The sequence below is a fragment of the Xyrauchen texanus genome, chromosome 36, assembly GCF_025860055.1.
Source record: "Xyrauchen texanus isolate HMW12.3.18 chromosome 36, RBS_HiC_50CHRs, whole genome shotgun sequence".
NCBI lineage: Eukaryota > Metazoa > Chordata > Actinopteri > Cypriniformes > Catostomidae > Xyrauchen > Xyrauchen texanus.
In genome coordinates, this window is record NC_068311.1 from 35,938,461 (window position 1) to 35,954,524 (window position 16,064).

A 16,064-nucleotide genomic window follows, 5' to 3' on the forward strand; every position below is an offset into this window, starting at 1 on the left:
CTGCATGACCATGTGATTGCTTAATTTATTAAACAGGAAATGAGGACTGATTTTCATTTCAAGTAAATTGGTAAGTGCTTTTTGCGTTGTTATAGCAACATCAGGAGTTTTCGAAGTGTAAATTCGGCAGCTTGAGCATTAAGTGTCATTTTAAGTTCTGGCTTTCGTGCGTGGATGTGTTTTTAAAATGTTAATTGGTATTATTATTTATCTGTGACATAATGTATGATGCCAAAATGGCATAAGGTGTGCCATGAATCACACTGAAGTCCTAGATTTAAAATGCATGGCCCGCCACTGAACAACACAAAATATTGTATAATAGACAGACCTTTTAGTGTTTTTGGTGTGTGAGCACCTAACTGAATGCGTAAATTAATTTCAACCCACAATGAGAAATTGCAAGCAATTGTATAGCCTGAGAATAATTTCGTAAATACTCAAATGGCCCTTAATGGAAAAAAGGTTCCCCACCCCTGCATTAGCAGAAAGCAGGTTACTCACAATGTAAAAATTGCTTAAAAGAAATGTGATGCTTTGATCGCATTGGATGTAAGTTAAATGTACAAATCAATGATACATTGATCATGGAAATATATGCAGTTCTTATGGAAGAGGAGTTACTGGAATAGTTATTTGTGCAGACAATGCCACAGAAGGATGCAACAACTTCTCGTGAGAAAAAAAACTTTTGCATTGTTATTTACACAGACTCATCCCTCTGAGGGGCTCCATATACAAGCAAAGAAGAATATTTTCCCTCTGTGACCATGTACTGCATGTCACCATCCTCATATTCATGCGTGTCCATGGTAACATTTTTCAGAGTAGATTATTCCACCAAATTTGATCACTCTTGTACAGTCCAAGTTACCATCACTGTCACTCTGATGAAGCTGTGTGTCAATGCAGGTCTTTTAGCATTACTTATTATTAAGGATTAAAAGATCAATTTTAACCAGGATCAAAACTAGCTCATGGGAACACAAATCTCACCCAAGAGATAAAAATATGGTAACTAAAAATAAACCTTTGTCATAACATAAAACAACATTATTAAGATTAAATGGAACTTGAAACATAACTATAGCTTGCAATTACTTTTAAATGTAAATGAATAACACCCCAAACAGTCCCCAAAACCTCCACAGACCTACCTAATTAATAATGCAAACACAGCAGCCAATAGCAAGTCCTCAAGCAAAAACTACAACAGAAGTTACAATATTGTTTCTATGAGGTTCAGTTTCACTTCCCTGACAGAATTTATAACCTGTGTTGTTTGTCAGTGATTTACATTAGTTTTATTAGTTTAATAATATTTAAAATGTATTTTGTACCCTATGTAAATTTCAGTAAGCAAGTAATGATTTGCTAAAACTACATGAGAGCAGAAAGGCCTCAGGACAGACCCTTTTCATTACAGAGATCTAATGGTTACTTTGCCAGAGCAAGAACTTGTAAATGATAAATGTATGAATTATTTTTTGCCCTTTTTTTTCCCTTCTTTTTTACTAATTTATTGCTTGATTCACATCATGTTTGTGTTTGAAAATATATATATTTTTTTAATTACTTAAATTTCCATCTAAAACCATTTATATATAACCCTAACCACAAATCCAAATTATATAGGGGGTCTTAAAATAGTTCTGTGCCTGGGGTCCAAAAATGATTAACTGAAAACATCACCAACATCTCCTGAACCGATGCTTCATCATTATTTTCTTCTGTGTTTTCACCCGTTGTGTGCAAATCAGTGCAATTATGGGTGTGACTCGTGTGAGCTCGTCTTTCATTATGTTTGTTGTCTTCTTATCACGAATAAACTCTCCCGTTGCTATGTGAGTGGATTTGTGAATGAATTTGAGGATCGTAGTTTCATTCGGGCACAACAGTCGTGTTTGTGCACTTAACTCGCGTCTTTGTTTCCACGTCTGTCTTTCGCGCGCACAACTGCTCTGCAGTGAATTTAAACTGAACTCAGAATTGATTCTGATTCTTTTAAGAATCGATTCAGAATCGTTTGAGTATGAATCGCGATGCATCACTGAAACGATGTTTTCCAACACCTGATCAACCATCACTCAGAGAGTGTACCTACTTTATTTAATTAATTGTTTGGCCAAATCAACACTGAACATTTTAAAGTGTAGATTCACAGTGCTCAGTGTTAGTTTTTAACACATCGAGTGAGACCGAAATGAACACTAAGTACTGTATATTTAACACTAGCTCTGGGGCCGGATGCACCAGCTATACGTACGTTACAACGTAGTCTAGTCGTGGCGTAAATAGGAACTAAGTCACAATGTATGCACTACTGATATTTGAGTGTTGCACCATTAAATTTAGGTAGAATGTAACCTTACGTATATAAACTACTTCTTTACGGAAGCCATCGACCAGATGAAATAAAGAAGCATAAAGTTTAAAGTTCCAACATATACGAAATAGATATTAAAATGAATAAATGCCTATTATTCCAGCCTGTTGTATTAGTATTGATTTATTTATTGTCCCATATTAATTTTTGATACTTGAATAATGTTATTGACATAAGTTACATTTATTAATGAAATCTTGTTTTATTACGTATCGTATTTCAATGGGGATATCATTTATTACAGCTGACAGTTACAACAGTTACAAGCAAACAAGGTTTTAACAAGATCAAACTAAAATTCATGGCTGTTTAACACTTCTGTGTACAAATTTGAAGGCTGCTTATTGGATCAATTAAGGTAAACGTCATATCATTTGACTATGAATCACACTTACGATCGACTAGTTAAGTCTTGCCTTAAGAACAGGTGGTGCAACGAATTAGTTACAAACTAACAAGTAGTGACTAAGCAAAATAAAAATAAAAAATAACAAAATAAAAGAAAATTCAAACTCAGGATACATTAAATACAGGTTATGTTTTTTACTATGCTGGGTCGCCACTTGATCCATCCATCATTCTTCTATAGATGCTTGTCCTATGTAGGGATGTGCTGGACCCTATCCCTGGACAGGTGGCCAGTCCATCACAGGGCTAACACACAGAGACATACACATTCACACTTTCACCTAATTTACAGTCTCCAATTCACTTAACCTGCATGTTTTTGGACTGTGGGGGAAACAAAAGCACCCGGATTAAACCCAAACCAGGGACCTTCTTGCTGTGAGACGAGAGTGCTACCCACTGAACCACCTCTCGCCACTTGATGTCCATCATAAAATCTGGGTCCGGAACCAAAACCAATTGGGAACCACTGATGTTAACAGCCTAATGGCTGGTTTTAAAAAAGGAACACAACCTTTATGTCCTGTCCCAAATTCCTGTTTCAGTTGTAAATGCAACAACAAATGCTACAACGAACTGTGTTTGTCAGGGCAGTTTACAGAGACTACTTTATTTAATTTTAGTTCATATTCAGAGTTTAAACTGACAAAAGGACCAATGCTCAGTTCACTTTAAGAACTACTACAGAAACATATCAAATGTTTCTACCAGGTAAAAGCTATTTGGCAATGAATTGAATAAAAAAAACATTTTCACTTGGTTTTCCATTATGTTCTGCAAAAAATAAAGAAATGTGTTCATTTTTGTTCCTTGAACTGCCTCTAATCCCTTATACAAACTGATAACCTTGACATTTAGGTTGTTATAGTTAAATTGAATGTACTGTGCTGTATTTGCAAGTGTGGTCTATTTGCATGATGATATGTTTTTTTTAATAGTACTAATAATACTAATCTTGATGAAAAGTAAGAGTAATGTAACTCACCTTTAATGTTTTATCTTATGTGAATGGAGCACTTTGTTATGTTCCCATACATGTCTTTATACATGAGGTTTATAGCTTATTAGGGACACCTTGTGAATGTATCAGTATCAAAGTTATTTGGCTTCAATTCCAAATGCATTAAATTGAGTTGTTTACATTTACACAATGTTAATCTTTAGTTGCACCATTTACTAACAAATATAGTTATGACACTGCAGATTGTTCTCTGAAACTGATTGATTGGTCTAAATTTTATAAGGTTTACACTATTGTCGTCATGACAACAAAGTTGTAAAAATACATATAACTGTACACAGAAAAGCTAAGTGTCTAAAATAGTGTTAACATGCATAGTGTTTACATTTTGTGGCTATACTTTTGAAACAGTGAGTATTTTAACATTTACAGATTGGCCCTTTTCACTTATTCCATTGTAACTGTCTCGCTGTAACCCAGATTTTCTTTTTTTAATTAAGTGTTTGTGTTAATCACAATTAAGCCCCAAATGCAGTTGACTTGAATTGAACCAGGAATATTCCTTAAACAATAGTTAAGAAAGCGTTTAAAGAGTTGTTTTAGAGTTGCATTCATTATTTACATAATTTTTAATACCATGATCTTTCAAATCCAATATTAGCCTTTACAGTACCTCTCCAACCATGACTGCAAAAAGTTGACTGATTATGACAATATAGCTGTCCCCATATCCAGTATCTGTCTGTGCGCGTCAGGATTACAAACACGTGTTCAACCAATGACAGTGCTCATGCTGTTCGAGTGAGGCAGGGCACCGCTGGCTTTTAAAAGCTGTCGCTCATTAACATCTGTGAACACACTTCAAACTGTCTCCATGTGCAATACTTGCAATACTTATTAGAGTTATAGACTGACTTGCGGATAGACATGCCCTGTAGTGGCGTGTTGTTCACACTGACATATCTGACAGCAGTCTTTGAGAGTGCGGCGGGATATAACGCGTCTCTGCTGTTGGAGATGCTGGAGGCAACGGGGAACCGGTCCAGTCTCTATACGTTCGACGACAACACACTGGCGGATTGGCGCTCACTTGTGTGGAAGAAACGGCACGGAGAAGAGTCGCAGCACGCCACCGTGAAAGCATTGCTTATCTTCGCCTACTCAGTCATCATCGTCATCTCATTGTTTGGAAACATCCTCGTGTGCCATGTGGTCATTAAAAACAAGCGCATGCACTCTGCAACAAGTCTCTTCATTGTAAACCTGGCTATTGCGGACATACTCATAACTCTTTTGAACACGCCCTTCACTCTGGTATGTTAATATATGTTTTAATTGCATGTGAGATTTGCGGTATTATGAATGGTTTGTATATATATATATATATATATATATTGTTGTTAATTTGTTATTTTTATGGCTAATGTATAGTTTACATGCAGAACCCTTACAGTGACACTTCATTGGAATTTTACGCACGTGTGTGTCTGTGTTTAGGTGAGGTTTGTGAACAGCACTTGGATTTTTGGAAGGGGTATGTGTCACATCAGTCGCTTCGTGCAGTATTGCTCTCTGCATGTCTCCACACTCACGCTCACGGCCATCGCACTGGACAGACGGCAGGTAAACACAAATTCACGCACTACAGTTACAAAAAGTACTTTGGGATGCCAAAGTATCGGTATTAACTGCTGTAAAATTGGTTTTATATGCACATATTCGGATTTCTTCTCTCAATAGCTTTCTAACGGTGGGTGCAAGAAGGATGTATCAGTAAATTATTAATATTGGCAAATATGGCAATGAGCTACAGTGATATTTTCTCTTGAAGTTTACGTTTTCTAAAAGCAGACAAAAGAGTTGATCTGTAAGGGACCGGCTACAAATTACAGATCGTATTTTAGGTCAACTATAACGGTGTTATGTCGAAGCCTGTTCCCTCTATGTTTCCCCGGTTAGTGTTCCCATTAATGCCTTTGTAACACTCTGTTTCCCCTATGTATAATTTTAAATGGAATTGTCCAAGTTTTTACTCCCTATTCCCTTTGTCGAAGTCTGTTCGCCCTATGTTTAATGTTTAACGGTGCAACGGGGAACACTAATCGGGGAAACCTAGGGGGTTGTGTGGAAGTCAGTTCCTCCTTGGTTTCCGCTTGTTCGAAGTCTCCTCCCCCTATGATTCCCCTTTGTCCCTTTGTCAAAGTCTGTTCCCCCTATGTTTCACGGCACTACAGTGAACACTTAACCAGGGAAACATAGGGGGTTGTGTAGAAATCTGCTCCCCTTGTGTTTCCCCTTGGTCGAAGTCTGTTCCCCCTATGTTTCCCCTTTGTCCCTTCGTCGAAGTCTGTTCCCCATATGTTTCCCCTTTGTCGAAGTCTATTCCCCCTATGTTTAATGTTGCTACAGGGAACACTAACCGGGGAAACATAGGGGGTTGTGTCGAAGTCTGCTCCCCCTGTGTTTCCCCTTGGTCGAAGTCTGTTCCCCCTATGTTTCCCCTTTGTCCCTTCGTCGAAGTCTGTTCCCCCTATGTTTCCCCTTTGTCGAAGTCTATTCCCCCTATGTTTAATGTTGCTACAGGGAACACTAACCGGGGAAACATAGGGGGTTGTGTCGAAGTCTGCTCCCCCTGTGTTTCCCCTTTGTCGATGTCTGTTCCCCCATGTTTCACAGTGCTACGGGGAACACTTTACCAGGGAAACATAGGGGGTTGTGTCGAAATCTGCTCCCCCTGGGTTTCCCCTTGGTCGAAGTCTGTTTCCCCTTTATCCCTTATTCGAAGTCTGTTTCCCTTTTGTCAAAGTCTATTCCCCCTATGTTTAATGGCGCTACGGGGAACACTTTACCAGGGAAACATAGGTGGTTGTGTTGAAATCTGTTCCCCCTATGTTTCCCCTTTGTCAGAGGCTGTCCCCCCATGTTTACCCTTTGTCGAAGTCTGTCCCCCCATGTTTCCCCTTTGTCAAAGTCTGCTCTCCCTATGTTTAACTGTGCTATGGGGAACACTTAACAGGGGAAACATACGGGGTTGTGTCGAAATATGTTCCCCCTATGTTTAACTGTGCTACGGGGAACACTTAACAATGGAAACATAGGGGGTTGTGTCGAAGTCTGTTCCCCCTATGTTTCCCCTTTGTCAAAGTCTGTTCCACCCATATTTCCCCTTTATTGAAGTCTGTTCCCCCTATGTTTCCCCTTTGTCAAAGTCTGTTCCACCCATATTTCCCCTTTATCGAAGTCTGTTCCCCCATGTTTCCCCTTTGTCGAAGTCTGTTCCCCCTATGTTTCACGGCGCTATGGGGAACACTTAACCAGGGAAACATAGGGGGTTGTGTTGAGGTCTGCGCCACCTGTGATTCCCCTTGGTCAAAGTCTGTTCCCCCTATGTTTCCCCTTTGTCCCTTTGTCGAAGTCTGTTCCCCCTATGTTTCCCCTTTGTCGAACTCTATTCCCTCTGTGTTTAATGTTTAATGGCGCTACAGGGAACACTAACCGGGGAAATATAGGTGGTTATGTCGAAATCTGTTCCCCCTATGTTTCCACTTTGTCAAAGTCTGTCTCCCCATGTTTCCCCTTTGTCGAAGTCTGTCCCAACTATGTTTCCCCGTTGTCGGAGTCTGTTGCCCCTATGTTTCCCTTTTGTCGAACTCTGTTCCCCCTATGTTTTCCCTTTGTTGAAGTCTGTTCCCCCTATCTTTAACAGTTCTATGGGGAACACTTAACCGGGGAAACATAGGGGGTTGTGTGGAAGTCAGTTTCCCCTATGTTTCCATTTTTTCGAAGTCTCTTCCCCCTAAGATTCCCCTTTGTCGAAGTCTGTTCCCCCTATGTTTCTCCTTGGTCGAAGTCTGTTCCCCCTATGTCCCCCCTTGTCGAAATCTGTTCCCCCTGTTCCCCCTTTGTCGAAATCTGTACCCCCTATGTTCCCCCTTTGTCGAAATCTGTTCCCCCTATGTTTCCCTTTTGTCTAAGTCTGTTCCCCCTATGTTTAATGTTTAACGGCGCTATGGGGAACACTAACCGGGGAAACATAGGGGGAACAGATTTCGACACCAGCTTCAGTTCTGAACTGAAAATCTCTTCTTGACTTGGTCTGTTAAGGTTCCAAAACAAGATGTAGAACATCTTTAAACAAAAAATAAATAGAATAAATCAATTCAAAAACAAATCTCTTTAACTTTTACTCTGTGTATGTTTGTCCTTGTCAATAATTATTGAGCAAATGAAAACCACATCTAAATGAATGTCCAAATGCATATGATACACACTAGAAAACATTCAGGACATAGTAGTTGGCCTTCTAAAGCTTTGATTTTTGTAATTTAAAATCTACTTGATTTAAGTCCAATCATATCCTCTCCGTTGTACAGCCTGCTGAGTTTGTTGCCTTTTTAATAAGGCATGTTTAAGAGTTTTTTGTTTTAATCAATGAGGAGTACAGCTAATTTATGGTTGACAAGATTACTCTTAAACAAGTTGGAAAAGCTAATCTGTACCCCACAGGACATATTAAAGCCTGCAGCTTTCCAACCTTGGCGTTGGATACATTTTGGTCATGTTTATTTTCCATTACAAATTTTAATAACTTACAACTATTTGAAATGAATACATGGTAAGTATTAGTAAGCATTAAGCACCCTCTTGCACCAGCTATTTTTATAGCAGCTGTCACCTACAAATTTCAATACCTTTTCTGTCCTTGCACAGATCACCCCAAAACAGCTTCAACATTATCAAGCACCTTCTAAAGTACATGCTACACCTCAAAGTCTGACTTTTGTCAAATCCATTTTGTTCCTTTGACTTTCTAATGCAGCAACATATAGAACTCAATAGATTCTACAAGGTAGAACAGATTGTTCTAAAACAAGCTTGAAATCCATACGTGTACTTATTGAATATACTGCAACTGAACATTTTAAAGTTTCACCAGAGCTAGTGATGTGATGTTCATTTTAATCAATACATATATTCACTGTCCATGTGCATGGTGCTTAATGCACTGTTTCTGGGAGGGGGACTTTTGATGAAATAACACACCAGGTTTTAACCCTCTGGGGTCGACGGATGCGCCGGCGCGCCCTGCTGGATATTTTCGTCATTACAGCGGAATCAACTGAAAATACTCTGTCATTTTGGGGCATACAGATAAGTGTAAGTCATCATTAGAGACTATAAAGGGTCTACTTTTATTTGTGTACACTCACAATAACAACAAAACCTTTTGCTTTTGTAAAATAAAGAAAATAAAAAGGGTGCGCTTACAGCAGTCACTGTGTTCACGAGCATATTTCTGAAACGCGTCATAAAAATGAACTGAAACTTATCACACAAACATGAAACATATGTCCAAAGAAAGCTTAAAATGTCTACTTTTAAATAAAACAATTCAAATTTAAAACAAATATTCTCCTGCAATGTAATCTGTATGAAACAAAGCGATGTACATGTTTCAGCTGGCTGAGCTCATTATAGCTAATGTGATCACACCCACCAGCAGAGCGCGCCATTCATACGGTAATGTACTGAGACGATCAAGGCAAATGTACACGCCCCCGAAGGTGAGGTTTAATGTAAACACAACTCAACTTTTCTGCATGTTTGTAATGATACACAGGCGATTAAACTCCAGGATATTATGGAAGAGTTAACATTTTCCTCAGAAGATGAGCGGGACTCCGATGAACATTTGTATTTGGAAGAGAGACTTGATCCAGCATTTCAAACGAGTGAGTCATTTAGTTTTCTTTAGCTGACATGCTATTTTATATAAACATGTACATACTTTACTAGTGGGACTGTTTCCAGACTTGCCAGCCAGGATTCAGAGTATTGACATTTGAAATATGACTCCTAATAAGCAAGTTTTAGTTACATTTAAATGCTGTTTCTGCTGAAGCAGGTCTTTAAATTGTATGCTGTAAGACATAAATATGACATGTAATATGATATAAAAATAATATGAATGTTTAGATTATATTTTAACTAGCGTTTATGCTGCTTCATTATCATCAACAAAGCTTGTGCTTGGAAATATGTGTTCAGGTTAAATGAGTCAAATGCACTTTAATTATGCCCATATTAGAAAATCAGCATATTATAATTTACATTTGGCAGACGCTTTTATCCAAAGCGACTTACAGTGCACTTAATACAGGGACAATCCCCCCGGAACAACCTGGAGTTAAGTGCCTTGCTCAAGGACACAATGGTGGTGGCCTTCTGATTAACAGCCCTGTGCTTTAACCACTACGCCAGCACCACTCCACTTTCGCTTTGATCACAAATTGCATTTTACAATATATTCAAACAGAAAACTGTTCTTTTAAATTGTAAAATGAGTTAACACAATGTTTTTTCTGTATTTTGGATCAAATAAATCCAGTCTTGGTGAGCAGAAGAGACTTCTTTTAAATGGTAGTGTAGGTCTAAAATTAAGTAAAGTCTTATGTAAAGAAAATGTATAGTCAGATTACATCTTTTAACTTAAAACTTAATTTTGATCATTAAGTCTCCTCACATTCATTCTCTTTCTGTCACATTCCTCATTGATAGGCCCAGGGGAGGGGTCTTTTGTGTCTTCAGGTGTAAATTACCTCAATATTCATGATCGTTCACGCCTCCTCGCATATTACCTTTCAACACTAAAATTGTCTTACAAAAGTTAAATTACTATATTGTTTTGTATGAATAATTAATCAGAATGGTTCACATCATTTTGTAGCAAAACCTCTAGGCTACAAGATCCAGTTCTCAAAAGTATTGTGGACAAATGTTTAGTATGTGTTATATGGCCTTATGTCAATGACTTAACATTTTTGTTTTTTCAAAAAACATGCATAAATGTTATTTTCTCAAAAATACAAACATGTACACACATGTTACTCACATATTATTGTAGCCCTGTTTGTGCTGTATACAGTGTTATCAGACTTTAGCCATTCATTAGTTTTTAAGCTACTGAAAAAAGCACAAATGTCAAGGCATGTCAAAACTTCTCCAGGGCTCAAAACACCCTTTTAAGGGTTAAGTGGTAATTGCATAAAATCTATTTGTAAAAACTTGAGTGCAAACTAAAGGACATGCTACAGTTTCACCTTACAATTTCAGTACCTTTTTAGTGGTTGCAAAGATTGCCCTTAAACAACTTTGACAATATACAGTACCCTCTCAAAGATACAGTGCATCCAGGAAGTATTCACAGCGCTTCACTTTTTCCTCATTTTGTTATGTTACAGCCTTATTCCAAAATTGATTAAATTCATGATTTTCCTCAAAATTCTACAAACAATACCCCATAATGACAACGTGAAAGAAGTTAGTTTGAAATCTTTGCAAATTTATTAAAAATAAAAAAATTAAAGAAAATCACAGGTTTTGCTCAATACTTGGTTGAAGCACCTTTGGCACAAATTACAGCCTCAAGTCTTTTTGAGTATGATGCTACAAGCTTGGCACACCTATTTTTGGGCAGTTTCAAAATTCATTATTTTGACAGAAAATAATGAATTTAATCAATTTTGGAATATGGCTGTAACATAACAAAATGTGGAAAAAGTGAAGCGCTGTGAATACTTTCCTCATAAACCTCATAATTTTGGTATTGCCATATCTTGTTCTGTGGACTTTTTAATGCAGCAACATAAAATTATGAGTTTGGTGTCTTTGCCATTCTGGGTCATGATGATTTCAACTATATACACTCACCTAAAGGATTATTAGGAACACCTGTTCAATTTCTCATTAATGCAATTATCTAATCAACCAATCACATGGCAGTTGCTTCAATGCATTTAGGGGTGTGGTCCTGGTCAAGACAATCTCCTGAACTCCAAACTGAATGTCAGAATGGTAAAGAAAGGTGATTTAAGCAATTTTGAGCATGGCATGGTTGATGGTGCCAGACGGGCCGGTCTGAGTATTTCACAATCTGCTCAGTTACTGGGATTTTCACGCACAACCATTTCTAGGGTTTACAAAGAATGGTGTGAAAAGGGAAAAACATCCAGTATGCGGCAGTCCTGTGGGCGAAAATGCCTTGTTGATGCTAGAGGTCAGAGGAGAATAGGCCGACTGATTCAAGCTGATAGAAGAGCAACTTTGCCTGAAATAACCACTCGTTACAACCGAGGTATGCAGCAAAGCATTTGTGAAGCCACAACACGCACAACCTTGAGGCGGATGGGCTACAACAGCAGAAGACCCCACCGGGTACCACTCATCTCCACTACAAATAGGAAAAACAGGCTACAATTTGCAAGAGCTCACCAAAATTGGACAGTTGAAGACTGGAAAAATGTTGCCTGGTCTGATGAGTCTCGATTTCTGTTGAGACATTCAGATGGTAGAGTCAGAATTTGGCGTAAACAGAATGAGAACATGGATCCATCATGCCTTGTTACCACTGTGCAGGCTGGTGGTGGTGGTGTAATGGTGTGGGGGATGTTTTCTTGGCACACTTTAGGCCCCTTAGTGCCAATTGGGCATCGTTTAAAAGCCACGGCCTACCTGAGCATTGTTTCTGACCATGTCCATCCCTTTATGGCCACCATGTACCCATCCTCTGATGGCTACTTCCAGCAGGATAATGCACCATGTCACAAAGCTCGAATCATTTCAAATTGGTTTCTCAAACATGACAATGAGTTCACTGTACTAAAATGGCCCCCACAGTCACCAGATCTCAACCCAATAGAGCATCTTTGGGATGTGGTGGAACGGGAGCTTCGTGCCCTGGATGTGCATCCCACAAATCTCCATCAACTGCAAGATGCTATCCTATCAATATGGGCCAATATTTCTAAAGAATGCTTTCAGCACCTTGTTGAATCAATGCCACGTAGAATTAAGGCAGTTCTGAAGGCGAAAGGGGGTCAAACACTGTATTAGTATGTGTTCCTAATAATCCTTTAGGTGAGTGTATTTTACATGGTGGAACAAATGGTTTCAGAATAAGTTGGATTAATTTATGTGAATTCTACTAAACACTACTAGCTTTCATCTCAGCTGAATTTAGGTGCTGTTCCTATTTATAAAGTGATGTATAAAGTTAGATGCAGCACATCTAAATTTCAGTACTTTTTCATTGGTTGCGCACATTGCCCCAGAGCAACATTAACACTATCATAAACACTCTTAGTTACACACTACATATCATATTTTGGGTATTGTCATATCAACTGAGTTCACTTGACTTTGTAATTTGGTAACCTACTGAGCTCAATAGATTTTACATGGTGGAGCAGATAGTTTAAAAAAATGTTTTCCCAACTGCATATACTACAGCTAAAAGTTTCACCACAGCTACATTTTATACGTTTATTTATATAACTGTGTGCCTTTACACAGTCACTGTCCATGTGCATGGTTCTGAAAGTGGATGATTCTGCCTGCGCATTGTAATTATTAAAGAATTTTGACTTTAAATGTGATAACATTTAGGGTTCAGTAGTTTTTGAATGTTGAGTACATTTCTCTAAAATGACTTGACAAGACTTATGTGACATTTAACATCTCTAGTTACAACACTCTCACCTCCAAATTTCAATACCTTTATAAGTGGTGGCAAAGATTGCTCCAAAACAGCATTAACATGACTAAGATCCTATTTAAAGTCATACTACACCTTACAGATTGTCCATTGTCAACTGTGCCAATTTCTGCTGACTTCCTATTGCAGCAACATAAAGAGCTCAATAAATTCTATATGGTGGCACAGATTACTCTAAAACAAGCTGGACATCCATACATGAAACCTTCTGAATATACTACACTTTAATTTTATTCTTGTTTAGTCTCCCTTTCCTAATTCCTGTTAGCATTGTAGTCCTTTGTAGTTTTCTTTCATGATTGGTTTTCCCCTGATTGTTTTCCCCAGAGTTCCTCATTCCCTTCTTTACCCTTGTTCATTTAAACCCTTGTTTCCCCTGGTTTTGTTTCCTTATATTCTAAGTTTCTTTATTTATCTATGTTTTATTAAAGCTGCGTTTAGATCCTCATTCCTCGTCACAGAAAGACTGACCAAAAATGGATGTAGTGGCTTTCAGAATTCTGCTTCTGAAGCAAGGGGACCATCCAGTTGAGGATCACGTCTGTGAGTTTTTAGAACTAGCAAATTTAGTGCACTTTCTAGACCGCTCTCTGGTGGTTTTCTTCCGGACCGGTCTGAATAGTGCACTGAAGGAACTGATGCCTCTGGCTGATACTCACTGGACACTCTGTGAATATGTGGAAAAGGCTCTGGAACTTTGTGGATCCCTTTACACAGTGGATTATGGTGGGAACCTCGGGCCAAAACCTGCATCTTCTGCTCCCACGTCCAAGCCTTCCACGGCACCTTGCTCCAAGCCTTCCTCCAAGACTCCTCTTACAGTGGCTCTGCCCACCCCTCCTCCAGCAGCTCCGTCGCCTGACCCAGTCCCTATCCCGTGGCCGCCTCCCACGCCTCCTAACCCTGTTTCGGCTCTGTGGCCGCCTACCAGGACTCCTGACCCAGTCTCTACCCTGAGGTAGTCTCCTTGGTCTCCTGACCATCTGCCTGATCTGCTCTGGTCTCCTGACCATCTGCTCTGGTCTCCTGGCCATCCGCCTGATCTGCTCTGGTCTCCTGGCCGTCCACCTGATCTGCTCTGGTCTCCTGGCCGTCCGCCTGATCTGCTCTGGTCTCCTGGCCATCCGCCTGATCTGCTCTGGTCTCCTGGCCGTCCACCTGATCTGCTCTGGTCTCCTGGCCGTCCGCCTGATCTGCTCTGGTCTCCTGGTCGTCCGCCTGATCTGCTCTGGTCTCCTGGTCGTCCGCCTGATCTGCTCTGGTCTCCTTGGTCTCCTGGCTGTCCGCCTGATCTGCTCTGGTCTCCTGGCTGTCCGTCTGATCTGCTCTGGTCTCCTTGGTCTCCTGGCTGTCCGTCTGATCTGCTCTGGTCTCCTTGGTCTCCTGGCTGTCCGCCTGATCTGCTTTGGTCTCCTGGCCATCCATCCTGATCTGCTCTGGCCTCTTTGGTCTCCAGCTCCACCTCAGCCCTTTGAACCTCTCGCTCCAGCTTGGCCCTCCCAGCCTGCAGTGTCGCCTGCACTCTCCATCCCTCCGGCTCTGCCTTGGTCTCAAACCTCCCTGACTTTGCCCCTTGTGCCCCCTTGAACAGCCTGTTTCCCCCTTCCCCCCACACCATATGGACAATTTTTATTGGACCATCTGGACTCCGCTCCTTAAATGGAGGCTCTGTCACGTATTCCCTGTTTTTGTGCTTGGACTTTTATTTTGAAATTCTTGTTTAGTTCCCCTTTCCTGTTAGTTTTGTAGACCTTTGTAGTTTTCTTTCATGATTGGTTTTCCCGATTGTTTTCTCCAGGTGTTTTGTTCCCTTGTTTGCCCTTGTTTATTTAAGCCCTTGTTTCTTTGTCAGACTTTACATGTATTGTTTGGTGTTCTGAGCTTGGTTCCCTGTGTTTTGTTTCCTTATATTCTGTTTTTCTGAGTTTCTTTGTTTTATTAAAGCTGCATTCCTCACCTGCTTTGTGATGTTCATTTTAATAAAAATGTGTGTGGTGCTGCATGTGCTTATTTCTACCATGTGCATGGTAATTCTGCTCAATTGCTTTTACTTTCATATGAAATAACAAGCAAGATTCAATAGGTTTTGAGTCAATGAGCAAATAGCTTTGAAACAGTTTGGAAAAACATATATGCAAACTAATGGGAATCTGAGTATTTGTGTGGTTTTCCTCTGGGTAAGTGAATTGGAGACTCTAAATTGCCTGTGAATGTGTTTGTCTGTAAATGTTAGACCTGTGATGCACTGTCCAGTGTGTTTCCCTGCCTTTGGCCTAAGATAGCTGGTATAGGCTCCAGCACTACCCACTTGCATAGGGCAAGCAGTTATACAAAATGGATGGATGGTGGGCATTCTAGAGTTTCGCTTTACAATTTCAAAAACCTTTTAGCAGTTGCACAGATTGCCCTAAAACAATTTTGACATTATCATGCACCTTCTAAAGGATATACTACACCTCATACTACACCTCAAAGTTGAGCCATTGTAATATCTGCTAAATTCTTTTGACATTTTATTAAGGCAAGATACAGATCTCAGTATGATAAGATTGTTCCAAAACACATGGGAAAATCTTTTTGGCAACCTGCAACACATGCTACATCTCTTCGTTTCACATTTTCTGCCTCAGATTTTTAATGTCTAGAAGCATTGTGTAGTGTTTACTTAATGATATTAGGTAATCGGTTCAATAGATTATTCAATAGAGTATTGAGATCTGTATCTTGCCTGTATCTATTAAAAGGTTAAAGGACTA

General features: G+C 39.5%; 1 protein-coding gene across 1 annotated transcript in view; it reads left to right on the forward strand.

Moving 5' to 3' along the window:
* Positions 1 to 4,673: 4,673 nt before the first annotated feature.
* Positions 4,674 to 16,064, forward strand: part of LOC127629615 (G-protein coupled receptor 83-like) — a 70,782-nt gene continuing 59,391 nt past the window's right edge. The window contains exons 1-2 of the mRNA XM_052106740.1: positions 4,674 to 5,069; positions 5,253 to 5,378. Of these exons, the coding sequence (XP_051962700.1) occupies positions 4,683 to 5,069; positions 5,253 to 5,378 (513 nt within the window). The 5' untranslated portion in view covers positions 4,674 to 4,682. The remainder of the gene's footprint in view (positions 5,070 to 5,252; positions 5,379 to 16,064) is intronic.